This window comes from Frieseomelitta varia, unplaced genomic scaffold (genome assembly GCF_011392965.1).
Source record: "Frieseomelitta varia isolate USP_RPSP 00005682 unplaced genomic scaffold, Fvar_1.2 scaffold_631, whole genome shotgun sequence".
Classification (NCBI taxonomy): domain Eukaryota; kingdom Metazoa; phylum Arthropoda; class Insecta; order Hymenoptera; family Apidae; genus Frieseomelitta; species Frieseomelitta varia.
In genome coordinates, this window is record NW_025110403.1 from 312,468 (window position 1) to 334,557 (window position 22,090).

A 22,090-nucleotide genomic window follows, 5' to 3' on the forward strand; every position below is an offset into this window, starting at 1 on the left:
TGTGAAACTTTTGTATTAAAAATTTTTTCCTAAAAAACGGTTTTTTTTCGAAATATTTAGATTGAGAACTTTCGAATGAACACATTGTATGTAAAAGAATAGTTTTAGTAATATGAGATTGATTGTTAAATTTTTAAACTATCTTAAATTATTAAATATTAAATCGCAGTATTATATAAATATTCACATATAAATGATAGTTATCATGTTTTTAAATCTATTTTTAAATGTCATAATTTAATCAGTTTAAAAATTGAAATACTGTTTCAAGTATACCTTCACACAAGTAATGTGTTATACATAAAAAAATCAGAGTTCTGCGCAGGGATCACGCGCAGATCCTTTGTCTCTTATATTACGTCGACATTGTCTTCCGTATTATCCATATTATGTTGTCATCCGACATAGTAGGATGTTCTTCGTGCAGAGCACACGGTTACTAATTTACTCAAGGTAAATAATTTATATACATTTATAATGTTTGAAAGTATTTATTTAACTCGATTATTCCTTGAATTGATTGGATGAAAGAATTTTTGTTTTAAATAATTAAATGTAAATAGTTAAATAATTTTAATTCTATTAGATTTTTGTGAAATAAAAAAGAAATTTCTTAACGACATAGAGAATACAGAGAATATAGAAATTGTGTAAGAATGATTTAAAGAATGTTAAGTTATTCTAATTCGAAAACAATATTATACGTAATTTAATTGTGGTATCATATGTTTCAGAACAAAAAGCTAACATACTGTGAGTTCGAATTTGGATAAAATTGTGTGTGTTTAGTGGTCCAAGACAAAAATAATGGTAAGTGTATCGCTCTTTACAATTTACTCCTAAAATTAAATGTATATTTCCTATAATGTTTCAAGTATATTTTTTTTTCTATAAAATTTAAAACACAAGAAATAGAAAAAAATGTTTCGAATGAAAGTTTAACGGTACAATAAGAGCTCGCGTTAATAAAATTTTGAAAAAAGTCCTTTTCCCATTTTTAAAATTTTCTTTAAGTCAAGGATTCGAGGAACACACTTTAATTAAAGATAAACATAGAAATTTTTTTAAAATTAATCTATGATGCATTAAATATTATGCGTATTTAAAGTTTGTCTTAAATTCCTAACTTATTTTCAAATGTATACTCGTGTTAATTATATTTTGTTATCTGGTATAAAATTAGTCAAATTCAAGTATACAAACTTTCAAACTCAATTTTCTTAAAAACAAAACTTTATATGGAAAAATTTTATTTCTTTTTCTTACATGCAGAATCATTATCCTGCCGTTTGTATTACAATTTTCAATACATCTTGTATACATATAGTAAATCTTAATTTTTAACAATTTAATTTCAAAGAAAGTAGAAATATTAGATATGTAGGCGAACAAAATGATAATCTTGTTGAATACTTTGTAATACCTACTTTACGTTTAATGATTGCAATCGTTCTTTTCAATGAATAATATTTTAATATCTTTAATATCTTTTTCCTTGATGAACTTCATTCATCTTGAATACAATGTTTTAAATCATTAACGTTTTCAAATTTGTAGCTTTGATAAGATTATCTCTAAAATTCCAATTATGAATCAAAAGATTTCACTGACTAATCTAAAAAATAAATTTTTTCGAGAAAATTATTCTTTTACTATTTTTTTTCTTTTTCTTCACCTTTTTTTTCTTTTTCTAGAGAAAAAAAGAGGTTATCTCCAGTAATTCTTATGATTAAATATTTTTTGTTATTCATTAAGTAATAAATTTTATTTCTATATTTCTGTGATAATCAGTAACAGACTAAATTATGTTTCCCACATAATGTGGGAATTGAAGGAATATTAATTATTCTTTATTGAATTAAAATTAAAATTTAAGAAATTCAAAATTTTTAAAAATTTAAAAATTTCTTGAATTGACTTGAATTAAATTTTTCTTTTCAATTAAACTTTTTTTAAAAATTAAACTAATATTTTGCGAATATTATCTATATTTTGTCATTTTCTTCTTCGTATGTATAATTATGAATGTTTGATTTCATTTAATGTTACTCGTTTAATCAAGATTTCTTTCGCAATTTTCATAAAATTAATATTTATCTTCGAATTCAAATTTGCTGTTATGTTGTAATTTAAAATTCAAATCTGCTGTTATGTTGTAATGTTCCTTCATTGCGAATAATTCGATTTCACAAACAATCAACTCTTTTCTTTTCTATAATTTTCTGGATCATTTTAGTAAATTTATGATTACTTTTTAATTTCGTAATCTATTCGTAACTTTTGCTATTTGTGCCATTGAATATTGTTCTTTTAATCTTAAATATAGTATATATTTCATACAAACTCAATTTGCTAACAAATATATCACAGGATTTACTTCATTCGCGTTAAATGTTTGTAATACGATAGTATATATAGGATTGATTGTGAGAAGTATAGATTTGGTGTTTATATTGTTATTTTTTTTTTATTCATAAATTATAAAATTTATAGAATTTATAAATATATAAATATATATAATATATATGAAATTTGTAAAATTTATGATAATATGATAATATATTCTACATTGTCTCAGTTAAAAAAGAGCGTCTAAATATTTCTTTTGTTTTCTATGTTATGAAAAAGCTTCGTAGCATGATTTAAATGGTTTCAAAGAAGGAATATTTTGGAACAAAAAATTTTTTGTCAGCTCATTTTTTTTTAAGTTTTTCAAAGTCATCGATATTTTTTATGTAAAAGGCATGATTTTTTTATTTTGTCTTTTAAGAAATGAAAAATTACATTTGAATATATTTAAATGATAACCTTCAGATGACCTTGGAAACCAATGATGTGATGAAATTATTGTAATGTAAATTTTCGATGTCGACAGAAATACATTTTCTGACACGAATAAATTATATTTATCATTAAATTTGGTTTCTACCTCACTGATGGTTATGACTAATAATAAGACGATATAAAAAATGAGTGGTGACGAATGTATTTTACTACGAATATACATATAAATAAATTAGAAATATGAAATTACATCTAATAATAATCAGAATATATCATAATACTTTAACAACTTCAATTACAATTCTATTTTGGAATATTCATTATTTTTGACAAGATTGGCAACAATGAAAAATTGAATTTATTATTTTTTAAAGTTTATTTTGACTTTGTTTTAATTCAACAAATTAATTCTTCAGGTTAGTTCGTCATATTTATTAATACTTGTCTGATACAATTTATCCTTCAAAATTCTTCATAGATAAAATTTCAATAAAGTCAAATTAGACAATTATGATGTATTATAGAAAAAAATTATATCTTTTAACTATTATTGTATTTTTCATCTATTCATATGATATTTAACATATAATTTATTATATTTATTATATTAAACATATAATATCATTAACATATAATTTATATGATATTTTTTCTTATTTTCATATTTGTTCCTATAATTTTTAACGTGTTTAACGCTGCTATGGTCCTCAAATTTGTATTTCAATCTGGCCTTCATTTTAATCGAAAAAGAACTTATAACGTCTAAAAATTTTCAGCACGCATATCAATCTTTTTCATTTTCTTCAAATTCAAAAAATTTTGTAACGATAGATTTTTCCATAGAAACTCAACTATAAGTATAATTCAAATATAAATAGAAATAATTCAAAGAATACAATAAAGATAAGAAATAGGTATAATACAGAATGATTTACTTCGAATGTTTATACTTTGTGATGAATCTATACAATAAAATAAGAAAGAAACTGTCATATGAACCTGTCATATCCTGTCATATCCTGTCTCTTACTTTTGGAGTTATAGATAATTGAAGAAAATGTTTGGTGTCTGTCTTGTGCCTCAGTAAATATAATGAATTTGATTAATTCGGATACCTTGAAACTTATAATTTTGTAAAAAAAATCGTAATAAATTTATTCATTTTATTTTAAAACGTTTTTATATCATATAACAAGTGAGTAAGTGAAAATATTTTTCTTCTTGAAAATGAAAATATAAATTATCGTAATATGTAAAAACACCAGAAAATGTTTTTTATAACTGAATCCACAATGAATTTGAAGATTGAAGCTTCTCTTTTACAACAACTCCCAAAAATTGATATTTTGTATTTCAATAAATATTTTCTGAAATAATTTTCTTGGTTATTTCAGAAAATGATATAATTTCGTTCAAACGATCCAAACATATGTACATACATACATTCCCGCTCAAAATAAAATTTTTAATTTTCATATATATTTTATAATACAATTATTAATATATCAATATATTTATTAATACATCAGCATTTTACAGGTCTTTCATTGTATAAAATGTTATTTCATTTTGACAATTTTAAAACAAATATAGCACTTAGATTTTTGAAAGATGTATCTACGTATTGTATTGCACCGATTTTGTCGATTTATGCGATTCTGTTCAGTTAATCAGTCAACTGTTAAGAAATTAGCATCAAGATTAAAATAGAATAGAGAGATGAGAATGATAATAAAAGAAACAAGTATATTTCCTCTTTATGTTTTTTTTTTTTGTATTATCGAATATTCTTCATTTTTTTCTCCAGTAAAATACTATCTTTGGTTGATACAGATGGTAACTCCTATCGACAGATCATCGTTACAGCTGGCGCCGACACCCATTAAGGTACACATTTCTTAAATACTTTTCCTTAAATTATCCAGTTACAGTAACTTAGTGGATGTCATAAAAAGATATAGTAGACGTAAAATATGAAATCTCAACTTTGATAATTCGTATATTTGAGATGTACATAGGTCTTTATATATTACAATGTTTTCTTATTAGTAGTATAATGTAAAAAAAGGTCGTTTGATAAAAAAATAAATTAAAAATGTAGATTGATGTATTTTCTCATACTAGCTATAATTTTCATATCCAAAATAACTTTTAAATTATGTGTCTAATGAAACAAGTTTAAATATGAAAGTTGTACACGGAGAGGTTTCAACATTTTCGAGGTCAATGTTGTCTTTTTCATTGAATTATATATATATGATTCTATATATATATATATATTTTTTTTTTGTCATAAATCGAAAGTAAAAAAGTATTAACCTATATTGGTCCTGAACTTAATGGTTAACGAGATATTTTATAATAATTTATTTCAAGGATAAAGAATGTGTAGTACGAAGATTGCAAACGATTCATTCTATCAATCGAGATTTTAGCTAGGATTCTATATTGATTTTTAAAAGAAAGAAAGCAAAAATGGGGTTCAGTAATAGTAAAAATGTAAGTATGTTTTCAATTTATGAGATATATGAAAATACAACAAGTTACATTTATGCATATTTGTGTATAAAATTGCAAGAAATTGATATGGATATTCTAAGTGCACACAAAATTGTATCATTATTTTGACGTATCGTCTTAGTAGTATCGCCAAAGATGTATCTTCATTATTGAGAAAAATTATATAATATTTCATTAACCATTAGGTTTAAGACCAATTACTTGAAATACAGTATTTTTTCAATTTATGAAGAACATATGATTCCATATGAAAAAATATAGTTGACCTTGGAAATTTTGGAACATGCACATAGAAAAAAAAATCGATAGCCTGTTAAAACCATTCAACTTTCATATTTAATAATTTTTTGTTAGATTCACAATTCGAAAATTATTTAAAATGTACAGGATACGTAAATTAATATATAATAATAGTATAGATTTGATCACTTTTGTTTGATTGCGAGAGAACTTTACTTTCTCTAAAATCTTTTCTTTTTTAAAACAATGCAAAATCGAATTGCTTCTCAAAATTCCAAAGCTTTAGAATCCGACAATCATATTATACACATACTTGCACATTCATGCTTATTCGTGCTTTCAATAGTTACATACAATCTAAGTACGAGATATAAAAGAGTATCAAATTAATTTTTATTATATATAATTAATTTTAATTATAGTTCCCATAATCCTTATAATTCATCGTTGTTAACACATGTGTATGAAAACCTATATTTTCTGAATGCGTGAATTATTAAAATTGAAATTTTATATTTTATATTAGTCATCTTTCACGGTAGCATTTCATTTATCCGTAAAAAATTTTAGAACTCCTATTACATGAACAAGAAAAAAAGAAAATAAACTGAAGAAAATTGTTATCGTGTGAATATCGTACGAATTTATTTTTCAAAAACTTTAAATACGATATTCTATTATACAGGGTGTCTTATGAAACTGGAACAAATTGTATCTGTCAAACAGTTAAAGATGTTACAAATCAAAACTAAAAGATATATTAAATGAAGCATGGAAATAATTTTTTATATTTTGCATTAATCAATCTGCAAAATGCAATTGTACCTTTGTTGTGTGTAGTATTAATTGGCGCTATTAAAACTATACATTTATTAAGATTTTCGTCCTAAATAAATTATTTCAGAATTTACTAAATTATTACTATATTTGTTGATATTACGGAATACTTATACTATGTAATAAAATGTAATTTGTACGTATAAATCAATTGCTGACACTGTAATATTCTTATTCAAATATTTGTTATAGTGTAAATATTTACAGATACATATATTCAAGTAGCAAACTTTTAACTACATAAGATAATTTCTAAATTAATGCTTCATTAAATACCACATAATTTTGATTTTTTCCAACTGTAACCAGTTGTGCAGACACTAATTTTTTAATATCTACGAATTTACCTAATCGAAAGATGATTCGATTATTAATAATATGTAATTATGATTTAAGGTGGTGAATCGACGAAATAAATTGAATGTAACAGATTTCAATGATAATAATCTGAATGAAAATAAACCAGAACCTCGCAATGATCTGCAAGAAGAAGTCAGTTCTTTTCCTGCCGAATTGCTATATCACGGAGAATACCACGATGATTTACCAATAATCGAGCATGAAAGGGAAAAACGATTTTCAAAATTATCGGCAAATTTTTTAACGGAACACATTAACGCCGAACAAAGGAGGTTGGTTGTCGTTTTCATGATACGTCTTGGGGTAAGTATAGTGAAAAATTAATCAAAGTCCTCTTATTTTTTTCTCTGGTCTCAACTATACAGTTGAGTTACCATTTTGTTCATTAAATTCAAGCGAAAAATTTGTTTATTGCAATAACATTGATTTATATTTATATAAAGCAATTCATACGGGATGTGACTTTTAGTGGCAACTAGGCGATATAAATATTTGCTCCGGGCAAAACGAACGCACGTATTGCTTTGTCACAAGTGAAAAGCTGCTCAACAGGAAAACAATGCCAGATGAATACTTACAATTACTTTACAGTTATTTAAATACAACACCTTTTGGATATGAAAGAGAATGTAAAATCCTACGTCCTATGCGAATTGCTTCATATTGTAAATTAATGTTCTTGTAATGTATAACGCAGCGACGAATATTCGCTGTCAGTATTCAAAATAAATTGCTTGATATAAATCTAATATATTCTTATAATGACGCGTTTAAACGAAACGAATGAATGTTTGTTTTAACGAAACCATATCAATCAAACTCGCTTGTATCGTTTGTTACACTGAACAAAGTGCAATAAATAAATCGAGACAGGAGGCAAATGAGCATACATTCAATTAAGTCTAAACGCAATGACAATTGCGTCAAAGTGCACTGAATTCGGGAAAATGTACGAATCTTAAAATATCTATGTTATTTTAATCAAAATAGTTCAGTTAATTCTCATCCGTCCCTCATTTTTTTCAATTGAAATTTAATTTTTCAATTGTTCCTTGGTATTAGATTGACTCAATGATAAAATACTAATATCTGTAATGAAAAGATAAATAGTTAAATTTAATAATTAAATTATTAATTTATTAATAACTACAGTAAAATTTTAATTTCAATTGGGTGTATGATTCATATAAATTCTACTACTTCTATTCATATTAATTGTCACACGTAGATATTCTAGTTTTGTCTAGAGATTCGTTTAACGTTATGGTCAACTGTTTTGAATTTTATAATAACTGTTTGAAAAAACGTGCCTATTATGCATCTTTGATGATAATATACATATTGAATGCATAATTGTGGTATAATAATTAGAAGATGATGTATTCTCTGTATGAAGTCCTCGTCAACAAATCAAACAAGTCCTTGTAAACAAATATTGTTTGTAACTCTGGTAATATAATTGTTATAAAAAATGTCAAAAATATATGCTATAAAAAATAAAAAAATAAATATCACAGAGCTTGATGATAAGAAGAGCGTGAAAATAATATAACATTTTATCAGAAAACTATGTCAAATTGATATAAGGATTGAATCAGGCTTAAATTATAAGAAAACCAGGACAAAATGGAAAAAAATAATATAACTCTAAAGCTAAGATAACAGTAAAGCTTAGTAAGGCAATTCTTTTATTACACAAGCATACATTAAATTCTTATAAAAAAAAAAGAGGAGATCTTAAAAATAACAGTAGCTATATAAAATCCACGGATATAGCATTTAATATTTATAATATTAGAATTCATACAAATCTTTTTTCCCAACTAGAGCAAACATCTAATCTTCATTCAATCTAGATTCACCATAACATTTCTGAGAGTAAATACAAATATTTTGCTTATTTTTACTATTATCATCATTCCTTGGCTTTTTATTTAATTTTCTTTTTTTTTCAATTTTGTTCTTTCATAATGTGAATATATCTTGTCCAAAACCGAGTATCTGATGATTTTATCTTATTGTATGCTTTTGCCCCAGTATATGATTTTATAAGTAGTACAAATTTTTAAGACTACCATGATGAATTGAAAAGTAACCATTTACATAAAAAAATACTTACCTAAATAATATTAATAATATTAAAGTTTATATTAGCACAATTATTTGATCACAGCACAAATACAGAAAATATTATAATCTAGGAGAAAATATGTGTATCACAATTGTCTTTATAGTGACGACAACAATATATGGTTGCAATTGTTTTAAAAATAATAGTAGGTTCCGGTTTTACTCATCTATTGACTATTTATCTATATTATCCTATAAATAATTAAGTGTTGTGATACAATAATGTAGTATTGGTACTTTATTTAAAATAAAACATTTCTGAATTAACAATTATTGTCCACACAATAATCAGTTCTTAATAGAAATATCAATTCTTATTAATATTCGCAGATACACTATCGATATCCCTCTTACATCGTATATCAATCCGTGAAATTGTTCGATGCCATTATGGACAAAATTTCTGTGGAAACGATGTTTATTCAATTAGCGGCATTAGCTAGTTTGTGGATTGCGCTTAAGAAGCAAGAAAATTTCGATAAAATTCCAACAGTAAGCAGAAATTATTCTTCGCAGCATTTCTCGTTTTTTTACTTTGATTTTTTCCTTCATAGGCTACAGACATAGTCGCTCTCGCTAAAGATCTGTACATAGGAAAAGAGGACTTACTTAAGGCTTATGAAAGGAAGATCTTACGAATTCTTGATTTTAACATCACATTCGCCGATGCATTTTCCTTATTTACACATCATTTGGTCAGTTGTAAGCGTTACATCGATGTACCCAACGAAACTACTACGTTTTTATACAACTGCGGTGGATATGTGGTGAAAATCTTTTCTTGTTATTATTTTGTTTCTTTTTTTTGTTTAACTCTTAAGTGTGGTTCTATATAACTTTGGCTCTAAATATCATTTAGCTCTTAAATAACATCAGTAGTTAATCGAAATAAAATTGAATGTATGGAATGAAATAGATATAAAATATAAAATGTAAAATTTCATCTTCAAAAAATCATACAGTAGAATACAAAAGTCCCAATATGCAAAGTGCACCAAAATCATAGAGCAACTGGCAAAACGGTGATTCTTTGTGCAAAAATAAAGAAATAACATTTTTTTCATCTAAGATTTTGTTTTCGAAAAATTTAAAAAAGCGAAAAATATAGAAGATTTTTCCGTTTAATACTTTATTTTCAAGGAAATAAAATTTGAACATGTATAATTAAAAATTGGCTCGGTACACTTATATTTGATAAACTTTCAAAGTATTTGAACTTTTTCGGGAATGAAATATTTTATATAAAAATTTCATTCTATATTTTTGACTTATTACTTATTTTCAATATGCTCGTGGTAATTATTTTTTTTCTCTCTCTCAATATAGTTATAGAAAACACCGAACTTTATTAAGTATTGTATTTTATGGAAAGCATTACATTTCATATATATTATTTTGTATTATTTACATAATGTGCATTTTTTGCATTTTAAAATTTTCTATGCATGCATAAAAATTTCTAATCTAACAATAAATGTAATAATAGATCGTATCACATGCAAGGATATTTTTATACTTTTTGAACTTTGAATCGCCAAAGCTAAGATTTCATATCCTGAATACATTATCATTTCTCATAATATTCCAAAATATAGCTATCAGTATCTTTTGGAAAAAATAGTCATAATTTAAAAAAATGGAATTACATTCCATTGTACAAATAATATATGAATGTCGTATTTTAAAAGAAAAGTAGAAATAGAATCGAATACTCGCTTACAAAAAAAGAAAAGTCCGCAGCAAACAATAGCTTACTATTTAAGGAAATATTCTATTTGAGAATTTTTTATATTCATTATATGAATTGTATGAAAATTCTATATTCACTGAATTTTTCTATATTCATTAATTAACATTCAACACACAAATTTTTTATATTCTGCCATATACTCGATACAAGAATAATTAACGCAAAAAGGTCGACAAGTGTAATTAAACATAAATTTATAATCAATGACTAAACTTATTTTTTGTTCTTAACTTTATTATTGTTGTTTGTTTCATAAAATTAGAGGGATATTTGAATTTTTTTTAACAATTTTAACAATTTTAAAAAAATTTATATTTAAAAATGGACTGTATTTAATTCGTTATTTGTGGTGTGATAAAGAGTGAAATATATTCAATTACAAAAGTCTATATATATCTATCCAATTTTAAATACCTAAAATCAGAAAAAAAGTGATTTTGGATCTTAATTATGTGAAATTATATCATTTTTAATAATGATTCCTAAATTTGTTTAAAAAAATATGTAAATTGGAAATATGATCTTATGAAAATCTATGTATCTATAGTTAGTATATATATAATAAAGCAAATAAAACATGATTTGATTATAATTATAATGATAACAAGAAAATTTTGCACATTCTAATGTAGTTCTAATGATTATATAGTGAATTTCATAATTTCGATATTAAAAACATAATCATTTTTTCTGAATTTGTATAACTTTAGTTGCAATAGAACTTCACTTGTACAAAGTTTGTGGAGAAGAAATAGTTCATAATTAATTCGAGTTCATATAAGTAACAGAAGTCTACTAATTCTTCCTTTTTCGTTTTCATGAACTTCAAATAAGTGCATTTAATCATTAACAATTTATTTAATCGGCTATTGACTAAAATTTGGTTCAAATACCAACTTTTTGTCGGTTCAAATATACCACCTTATATGAACAGAGGTTTAGTTTAATAAGTAAATAAATGCGCAAAATATTTAAAATGTTTTTCTTTAAATATACAGGATGGTCCATTTAAGTGAGATAAATATCTTTTCGAATTGTGAAAATACAAAAAATATTTTTTGCTTAATATGAATAGTATCAAAAGGCGAATAATATCAAAATTTTAAAGGTTATTTTTTTTCATATATATGTTTTTTTTCAACTATATATATATATTTTTTTTTGTTGCTTCGTTTAGCTAGTAAAAGAATACGTTCAGATATTTGAAATTATTTTTTTTCCTTCCTTTTTAAGTTTCAGGTATTATTTAAATTTATCTGTGTCGTGATCATAGATTTTGGCCAAGAAGCAATAAAAAAAAATATATAGTAAAAATATAGCAATATGAAAAATATGAAAAAAAACATCAATGAAAACTTTGAAAAAAAGAACCTTGGAAAAAAATATTATTACCAGTCATTGGTCTTTTGATACAATTCATGTTAGCCAAAAAATATTTTTTGCATCATCACAATTCGAAAAGATATTTAGGTGACCTAATTTAAATTAGATCATCCTGTATATATAGACTTTTGTAACTGATTGTAATTATTTTTGTTTCGAATTATAGAAAGCAGATAGCAATTCTAATAAATGTTGTATTGTATTCTTGTTTTATCCTAGCTGCTGACGTGATTTGACTTGGACATATATTTTTCAGATTGATGTTACGCTTCTAGACGAACAATTTTGTAGAACGTCTGCAAATCTGATTGTTCGTACTGCAATGGAATTGGTGCTTGGTCTCGTTTTGGATCTCACAGCCGATAGTGCTACACCTCGATGGTTATTCTGGAGGGGTTTACTTTTTGCTGCCATTCCTCGTCCAATCGACAGGTAATATCACTTTTTCTTGTCCGTAGATTCCATATATTATATCTTCTTATAAAAATGTGAAAAATATATGAATGTATAAATGTATAAATCATTTTCCATTACCATTATCTAAATGTATATATACATACTTTAATGGTATGTATATATACATACTTTAATGGTAATTAAAAATACATTAATATAATTATTTGTTTAAATATACTTTATGTATACTAATGCAAAAGTGAATCAACGAACACTTTATTACAAATATATGAAATATACATACATACAAATAGGAAAACGTTTATAACTTTTAAAAATTGAAATAGACATAATATGGCTCTTCTCGTGACTTTCACGTGATTTTTTTTCATATATCCGTGACAACAAACTTATAAAATCTGTAATAAAAGCAAAATTTAATCATGATATTTTTAAATATGAATTTAAAGTTTCAATAGTTATGCATGTTCATTATTGACCTCTCATAATAGAGAGTAATGTGGCTCTTGAAAGGAAACGCTCAGAATCGAAAATAAATGTGTACAGTATGAGGCCCAAATCTCATTTTCTGATATTTTAGATATTAAAATTCTTAGCTTATAATATCGAGACGACATATCTATATATTTTGTAATGGATGTTATTTTGAAGAACATAGCGACATATGAATATTAAATTCTTTTGTGAATTATAGACATACAATGACACATAATATTGTAAAAAACAATAGAGTTTTGTTTATAAAGAATAGACTTTCTGATGTTTAATGTTACCAAAGAATTATTTTTATGAATTTTTTTAGGGACCGATATTAACTTCACTTTTGTTCAAGTTTCTAAAATAATATTTTTATAATATAATATAATTGAAGAGGGTATAATTTTACGTGGAAAAAATAAGTCAATAATAAAGAATAAAATTTTTTTATTTAGGCTTTTATTGAGGCTTCATTTTTGAGAAAATTATCTGTCTACCCGTCTTTTTCAAAAATATATCAAAAGTCTTTTTCATAAGACGGCAAAACTTTAAATTGAAACTTTATCAAGTACTAAATTAATTCTTAACTAAAGATATCCGAATTGTATTATTTTGAATTTTATTCTATTTTTTTTCACCTATTTTCGCAGATAAAATAATTTTCTATCAATTAGCTATTTCTGTTTTCAGTATAATAATAAATATGAAAACGAGCAGATTGCGGTTGCGCAATAACATATCAATTAGTTGGCTGATCAATTTACAATCCACTTTGCACAAGAGATTATAATATATTTTTTTGTTTTCACTTAGAAATAAATAAATGTTTTAATCAGAATGTTAGAATAACATAGTAAACATAATAAATCAGTATGACTGACTGATTCAATTGACAATAAGTTTAGACACCAGACTAAATCTGTGGTTATACGGGAAAACACTGCATGCTTTCACTTTCAAGATATTACCATATTTAAAATTCATAATATTAGTTAGTTCTTCTTATAGAATTTCGGTTAAATTGTACTATTTTTGTTCTTTTTTTTTGATTTCATAAATTTTGTTTTTGTACATTTTTTCGTTATAAATACATAAATCTTATTCAATTAATACATAAATGCAATTTTTTTTAAAATTGTGACATATAGCGTTGTTTCCTCATAATTACAGATATTTAATTTTGACGCCTTATGATGCAGAGAAGGGATAGATTAATAGGTTATGAAAAGTATACAAAAATACATAATAATATACTAATGAAGACTAATTTTTTTACACATATTCTGAAATTGTTTGATGATCAAAAAAAAAAAAAAAAAACATATGAAATAAATTATTAAAATTCAAAATAGTAAAATATTCTAATTTGCATGACGATTAGTTTCTAAATATAACTGGTAATCGTATCGGAAAATCTTAGATCGCTTCCGAGTCCGTCCTAAACAACATAGTTAGAGAATCGTAGGATAAGAGATAATATCATTAATAATTTTAAATATCAAATCAGCAAGTCCCACTTCAATCATTTTTAATTTGCAAAGTCAATTGAATTCGCATGCCTGTCGTGCAGATTATAATTATCAATGTAAACAGATAAGAATCAGATAAAAACAAAATTTCTCCTAAGTCGATGCAGTGATAAAGAAAGAATGATAAAGAAAGAGTAGGGAGTTAGGAGGAATATACAACTAAGGTTTTATTATTCAATTGAATTTTAATAAGAAGATATTCCACATTTGTTATAGAAAATTGTAGTAAAGTACATTTCTAGTCGTTCTTTACTGCAATTATCCCTCCCGCAAGAAAGAACTTGCAGACACTCCTGTCACATCTGTAACATTGTTAAACGGGAGCAATTTGTCAACATTTAGCTATGTCTCCACTAATGCAATGAAATTATATTTATAACAAAATAACAAAGAGAGCGAGTAGTTCATTAATTTTGGTGGATCTCTTACGTTTCGATAATAGACACACAACCATCACTGTTTTCTATTAATTCAGCAGTGGTCTTATAATAGGCAGGCACGCCATTGCAGATAGTGAGGATTGGATTACTAGTCAAAGTAAGCCTACTCTTTTCATACCGAAAATATGCTCTTTGCTGTTCCATCTGGTCTATTAATATACTAATGGGTTCCTTAAAATTATTTTCCTCTTCATCAATTCCAAGACGGAAATAATTGAAAGAAGACAATCAATCCTTGTTAGATATCTTCTTACCGAGTCTCGTAACATTGATTATTATAATTCTCTGGCTTCGTTTAAAATAGCAATCGATTAGAAAATAAATCTATTAAAAAATCGATTAGACAGAGTAAGATTTGATTATCCACCAGAGTTAACAGATTCCTTTAGGTTAAAAATTAGATTGGATCTCGCATGCCTTTCTTTTATCTTGAAAATGGAGCTTTATATTCGGTTAATAAAGTTCTGTAAAGTGTCAGAGTCACGGCTATTTTATTTTCCATTGCAGAAATTCTGGATGTTAATAAAAATATCTTTTCACTGATTTTAGTGATCTCGTCTTTATAGATGGCGTAAATTATTTCGAGATCCTTATAAATTTTCTCTTTTCGCTTATTCTTAAATTTCTTTAAGTTTCTTTAAGTTTTTTAAATTCAACCACCCTTCAAAGCTGGATGTCTGCATTCTAAGGAATTAGTGGTAATGTTATATCTTCATATCTTCGTTACACATGTGTATAAATCTTCGTGTATATATCTTCATTACACATGGAAGCTGATAATGAAACTTCATAATTAAGTGAAGTTCTCATAGTAACTTAAAATTTCCATTGAACGTTTTTAATTCTCTTCTTGCCTGGAAGAAAATTGCCTTTTTGCCGTTTCAGCAAAGCACAGTTCTAAAACTGCTGTGAGAGAAAATTACATAAACAAGTGGATATACTGAATTTACAATTTGAAGTAAAATGATCTTTACAAGGAGACTTTTGAAAAAACGATCTAATCAAGAAAACAAAACCATTGCGATACAAGAAGTTTGATGTGACAAGAAAACAGAACGTCGATGGAATACATCCGATTCCTATAAGATCTCTGATTCTAAAAAAATGAAATAATTAGTTGAATTTAATCAGTTGAGCCGTGAGTTGATCAGTCACTTGTTCACCGTATGTTGTCGCATTTGTTTCTATTGATTTGATTTCTCAGTTAGATTTCTGATTAGTCAATTACATTATGATCGCAATTTGCTCGTTATATTTTTATTCTAAAATTAGTCAAATACGCCGATAAATTTTCAAACTCGATTTTCTCAAAAATGACGCCTTAAATAAAAAAATTTTATTCTTTGTTTTTGATTTATTTTTTCATGTAAAATCAGGTCTTTCTGGATTTGGGACAATCTTCAGTACTGGAAATTCAACATGTATGTTAAATAAAACTAAATTGAGTTTCTAACAATTAATATTTAATTTATGTTTTAATTTATATTTGAACTTATATTTTAAGCAAATATTTAGAGTAATTTAGAATTAGATTTCAAGAAGATATTTAAATCTGAGGGGCCATGTTATCACTCTTTTCTCAATCAATTATACAAAATATTTTTTTGTATATAACTTTTTGTACATTTTCATTTCTACAAAATTCATTGTTATAGATTCAATTATATTCTAAGTCTCAATTAACTTTTGTATTAGAATTTCATTGATTACGTAGATATTTTTTAGAATTGTTGCTATAAATATCATCTATATATTTTTCGACTATACTATCTATTATCGCATGAAAATAATTTACAGATTTGAACACAAGGCGATCGATGCAATGCGTGTTGCAATGTTGCGACTCGTGTTAAATTCTGGAAACAAACACGACTATGCTTTCAAAGTGGTATACAAAAAATATAGCCACAGCAGATACGGCCGAATATCGGAATCTTTTGTAGAGCGAGCTACCAGAATATCTCTTATAGAATCTTCATGCAATACATAGATTCATTTTTATTGATATATTCTTTAGAAAAGAAAGAAGAAGAAGAAGAGGAAGAGAAAGAACATAGAGTAAAATCTAGTTCTATATTGTATAGTGGATATAATAATTCTTTAATTAAATTCGCAAAGATCGAATTGAAACATTAGAATGACAAATTCATAAATAAGATTTAATTCATTAGTCAATTATGACTAGACTGTATGTACGCTTTGTTTTGTTGGATAGTTTTATTATAATTTCTATAATTTTTCTTCCGTAAAAGTTTTTATAAAATATGGATTTTTGCTATTGATGGATATATTAATTATATTAATTAATATATATACATATATTATACGATATATATATATATATAATGTTATATATATGTACATACTAAATAGTACTTATGTGGTGTTTCGCTGATATTTTTAAGATTTTAGTCTTTAACGATACGATGAGACGATCAAGTGATCGTAGACACCCTAAATATTCCCAAATTTTTTGAATATACTGTGATAATCGAATTATACTCGTGTGTTTCAGTACACTTCTATATATAAGTTACAAGTGAAGTTAATTAGGTTTAGTAATTAATGTGAAAAGGACGAAGTTAATTAACGCAAATTTACAAAAATAAGATTTGACTTAACTCACATTTGACTTGACTCAACTTAACTAACATCTAAAATATATATTAATAATTAAAAATAGAAAAAAATTTCAATAATACTAATTGTAAGTTAAAACATACTCGCTGCTGGTTAGTAGAAGATATTTCAATAAAAATTCTTTACTTTTAATGTACATAACGTTTTCAATGTAATTAGTACATTCTTTATTATAATTCAAACATAAAAAGTAGAAAGATTAAATATTTTTCTCAATATTCCTACAAATAATGATTGTCAATTGATATGATAGGTAATAAATTATTAAATACGTGATAGATAATAAATCCTTATTTCCACGTATAAAGAACACTAAACTACTACAGTAATTTTATATTCTACTCACAACCATGATCAATCTTCGAAGTATCGAACTTAATAATTTATTAATTTTGCTTTCGTTTCATCTAATTAACGAATTTTGTTATACGATATTTCCTAGGAATACTAGCTACATAAATAATTATTGATGAAATTAAAATTTTTCCTGACACATATACAAGTTTTTTGAATATTAATCCAAAATAAATTTATTTCAATATACTTAAAAATACTGGCTTTTCTGTTTAGAAATTAGTATTCACTAAATATAATGTAACATTCGGATATTTATAACATAAAATTATTTATACTATGTAACATGAAAAATATGTCTCAAATGATATTTTCATACATGGAAATCTTTCGTTGTTTGAATATTTAAAATTACACATTATAATTATTTTCTTTTTAACACATCACTTTCTTTTAATATTGAAGTATATAAATATAAACAATTTTGAATATACTTTTTTATATATAGGCTATTGTATTATATATGAGTAGTACAGACGTGTGACTCCAGCATATTGAAATAAAAAAAGTTCGTATGAATAATATTCTCAATATGATCTTTTAACTAAAGAGAATAATTGCAAAAAATGAATTTTGCGATGAAAAAGAAATTATGAATAAACATTTATATATTGCAAAGAAATGTGCCTAGCCATGCAATGCGTGCACTTATAATAGATGCAAGATTAGTTAGTCATGAAAAAATAAGGATGATTATAATTAATTGATGATATTTCATAATTTTTTAAAATTGTAAAATACATTCTAGTTTAAACCCTTCATGTAACTGAACCTCATTAGATAACAGTAACATATGGATGGACTTCCCGCACACTCGGTGCTTAATTTTTGGACCTAATTTAAGTATGTAATCTACGTATTTATAATCTACGTATTTCAGTACGATTCCACAGTTAATAAACACCATCTGTTAATCTTTTACAGATCTTGTCCCTTGCTCTTATGGCCTCTTGATCGGTGTTTGTGACTCTTGTGAGTGACATCATACTTCGGTATTGGGGAATATTATTCTCAAGATTTCCCCTACTTTATCGTCATTATCGTTATTTTTCGAGCCCAGGATATTTGTCTTATGGTTTTTTGAATTTACGCTCTCCATGTTTAGAGTCCAATACATAATCAACAATGCCAACAATCTGCTCTGTAATATATATCGTTCTTATTGTTAGTACTATAATAATCTCAATTATTATTATAATTTTCACAAAAGCAAAATCAGAAAAAAGGAAACTATAATATTTGCTATTTAATCAAATATGTATATTTTATTTATTTATATAAATATACATGCTTGTTGTTTTTCATTATAGATATGTAAATTGATCATTAATATTAAACTGGTCATAGTAATTATTTATATTATATAGTGTAATCAGTTAACGAACAAATCGGACAACGAACACTTTTACGAAAGATTTTTACATTCTGACAATGAATACATGTTTGGATAATGAACACCTCACACCACGACGCTGTGTATAAGAGTTATAGAACTGCATTTTACTGTCATCGAGGATCGGTTAACGAATAATTTGGGTAGCAAATATTGTCTGTGAACGGATTATGTTCGTTAACCGATCATTGTAATATTATTCGTAGTAATTGACGTTCAAAAATATGATATGCAAGAAATATTCTAAGCTAATAAATAGATAAAACAACAGTACATAGTACATACGACTTATGATTAAATGTGAAGAATGTTAAAGAATATGAAGGCAAAGTAAGTTTCTGAGACACATAAGTAAGAATCTGGAGACGCACCTGGGATAGTGGATTGAGATATTTCCCTCAAACAGAGTTAAAAACTTGAATAGAACTGATGTTTACATTACATTCTACAAGTACTTATCTGGATATTTATATTTAAGAATAGGTGGAGTTCCTTCGATGTCATTTGGTGAACCTTTTTCGGTCAAATAAACAAAATTTACACGAATGCCGTGGGACTGGATGGTGACTTTAGATAACAAAACATAATGAAATGAGTGATCAAACGTCGCAAGCTAAGGTGTAAAGGTACCGTGCCGAGAGCTGCGTGGCCGTGGCGACGTTAAGCCTGCGCGGTCATTAACGGTCCCTATGGGGCACCTGGGGCCACCCCATAGTATTTTAGTCCCCTTACCTGAGTACGGGGCTCTACTCAGGTGGACCTCTTTTTCCCCTTTGTTTGTGTTGGTCTCCGGAGGCTTCGGCTAAAGGAGACCGTATATGAAATGATGACTGATATAAACAAAAATTTACATAAATCTAAAAATAATCTTTACATAAATCTGAACTCTAAAAATTCAGTATCTCCAGAAAAAAATTCTCGTGAAAAAGAAACAATTTCTGTAGATGATACTCTAATGAGTGAGTTGATAGAGAAAAATCTTATGAAGCTCTGGAAACTAGCGGAAAATATCAAAGATCTAAATGAAGAAATTCGCATGCATTCTTCTAAATCAAATGTTAAGGAAACTATCGGAGAGAAATCAAAAAAAATTGACGCTTCCGTGAAGTTTCTCTTTCGTACGCTCAAAGAGAGCACAGAAATGAATGAGCAGAACAAGGTAAAAAAAAGCTCAATCAATGCAAGTACTCAAGTTTTCCCTCCTTTAGATTATCAATCCGTCACTTCCCGCGGTCCCAGCGTCAATTCTCAATCCACTTCCGACTCATTCCCTATGCCTTCTAACGCGAAATCTCCTCCAAAACAGTTCCATACACAAGTGTTGGATAAAAGATCTAAAAGTTCAAAAAAGTCTCTCAGTTCCGAAACATTTGAATCACGTGATAATACCTCACAGGAGACTGAAGAACAAATCCCACAGAATATGCTTAATTCTCATTCTCACGAACAAGAGCAGATTTCTGAGAATACGGGTGAGGTAATTTCAAGTCAAAGAAAGAAAAAAACCTATCCTCCACCAATAAAAATTTTTGCGAACCAAAATAATATCATTCCACACTCTAGTGAAGAACAAACCAAACCGTTCAACGATATAATTGATCATCTTTACAAACAGTTCCCTGAATTTATAACGAAAAGTCAAAAAATGAGGAAGATAAATCGTTCTGGAGCGATAGTAGTAATTCCTATTGGTAGAGAAGTAAAAGGTACGAACTTTAAAGATACCTATAGAATGATATTGTCGAAGGCGAAAGATAAGCTGGTTTGCACCTCTAAGATACGCAAAACGCAGGATGGTTATCTTTTGATTGAGCTGAAAAAAAATACCAATGCAATTAAAACTGCTACTGACATCCAGACAATTATTGGTCATGAATTTAAAGTCAGGCCATTAGTAGATAAAGTTTTCATAGAGATTCGGGATTTAGATCCAATAATCACTAAACAGAAAATTAAGTCGATTCTAATGAAAATTCTGCACACTAAACAAGAGGAGAATATTATAGTACGACAATTGAGTACAGCTTGGAGAGGAACTCAAAGAGCAGTAATTGAACTCGCAGCAAATGAATTTAAGAAATTGCAACGGATCAAGAAGTTTAAAATAGATATGATACATACCACTTGGAGAGAAGTACCCATGGTGACTCGATGCTATAAATGCCATCACTTTGGGCATATTGCAAACAAATGTAAAGTGACATTTGATGCAATCGAATGTTGCAGAAGATGCGGTAAGATTGATCATCAAGTACAATATTGCAGTAGCAAACCCTGTTGCGCTATCTGCAGAGACGAAGGAAAACAAGGTAAAGACTTGAAACATGTAACAGGATCGATTAGATGTCCCGTCTATAGGAGGCTCATAAATGAAGCAAGTCAGAAACAGAAATTAATTACTTCGTCTTCTGATCCATAAAGAGATATTTCTCTGAATCTTGGATTTTTTTACTTCAGCTTCGTGTCAAAGGCACATAATCTGTCGGTTATTGATATCAACAATATATAATGTATGTAAATGGAAAGAAAAAAATGCAAAGAATATTATTGGTATGATCTAAGGGAAATTATAATAAAGTCTATTATTAAATAGAAATCATCAAATGCAATAGAAAAAATAAAAAATCTATAACAAAGCATAAAATAATTTATCTTTAAGGTATTAATTATTTGGAAATTTTAAGATAGTAATAGTAAGAGTTTAATAATGGTAAAAAATGAAAAACTAAAAATTTCTAACTTTTTATTTTTAATTTTTTATTTCTCTATAATAATATAAATAACTTATAAATAACTACTATAAATAATATAATGTAATTAACATGATATATGTATT

At 26.3% G+C, this 22,090-nt stretch overlaps 1 protein-coding gene across 2 annotated transcripts; it reads left to right on the plus strand.

Annotated features, from left to right (window-relative positions):
- Positions 1-394: 394 nt before the first annotated feature.
- LOC122534720 lies at positions 395-19,057 on the plus strand. Of its 2 annotated transcripts, none has more exons than XM_043665635.1 (8): positions 395-453; positions 735-810; positions 4,618-4,671; positions 6,778-7,044; positions 9,202-9,363; positions 9,426-9,638; positions 12,261-12,436; positions 18,786-19,057. In XM_043665635.1, exons 2-8 carry the CDS (start codon positions 808-810, stop codon positions 18,826-18,828), a joined length of 918 nt encoding a protein of 305 aa, XP_043521570.1. In that variant the 5' UTR covers positions 395-453; positions 735-807; the 3' UTR covers positions 18,829-19,057. The 2 variants fall into 2 exon arrangements, with proteins under 2 accessions (XP_043521570.1, XP_043521569.1); XM_043665634.1 differs by lacking the exon at positions 18,786-19,057 and adding an exon at positions 16,665-17,234.
- The last annotated feature ends 3,033 nt before the right edge of the window (positions 19,058-22,090 follow it).

Bases quoted from the DNA above. Each gene is read 5' to 3' on its own strand.
- LOC122534720 (XM_043665634.1), top strand. The intron at 7,045-9,201 runs GTAAGTATAGTG...TAATATTCGCAG, and splicing joins TTTTCATGATACGTCTTGGG to ATACACTATCGATATCCCTC. The intron at 9,639-12,260 runs GTGAAAATCTTT...TATATTTTTCAG, and splicing joins ACAACTGCGGTGGATATGTG to ATTGATGTTACGCTTCTAGA.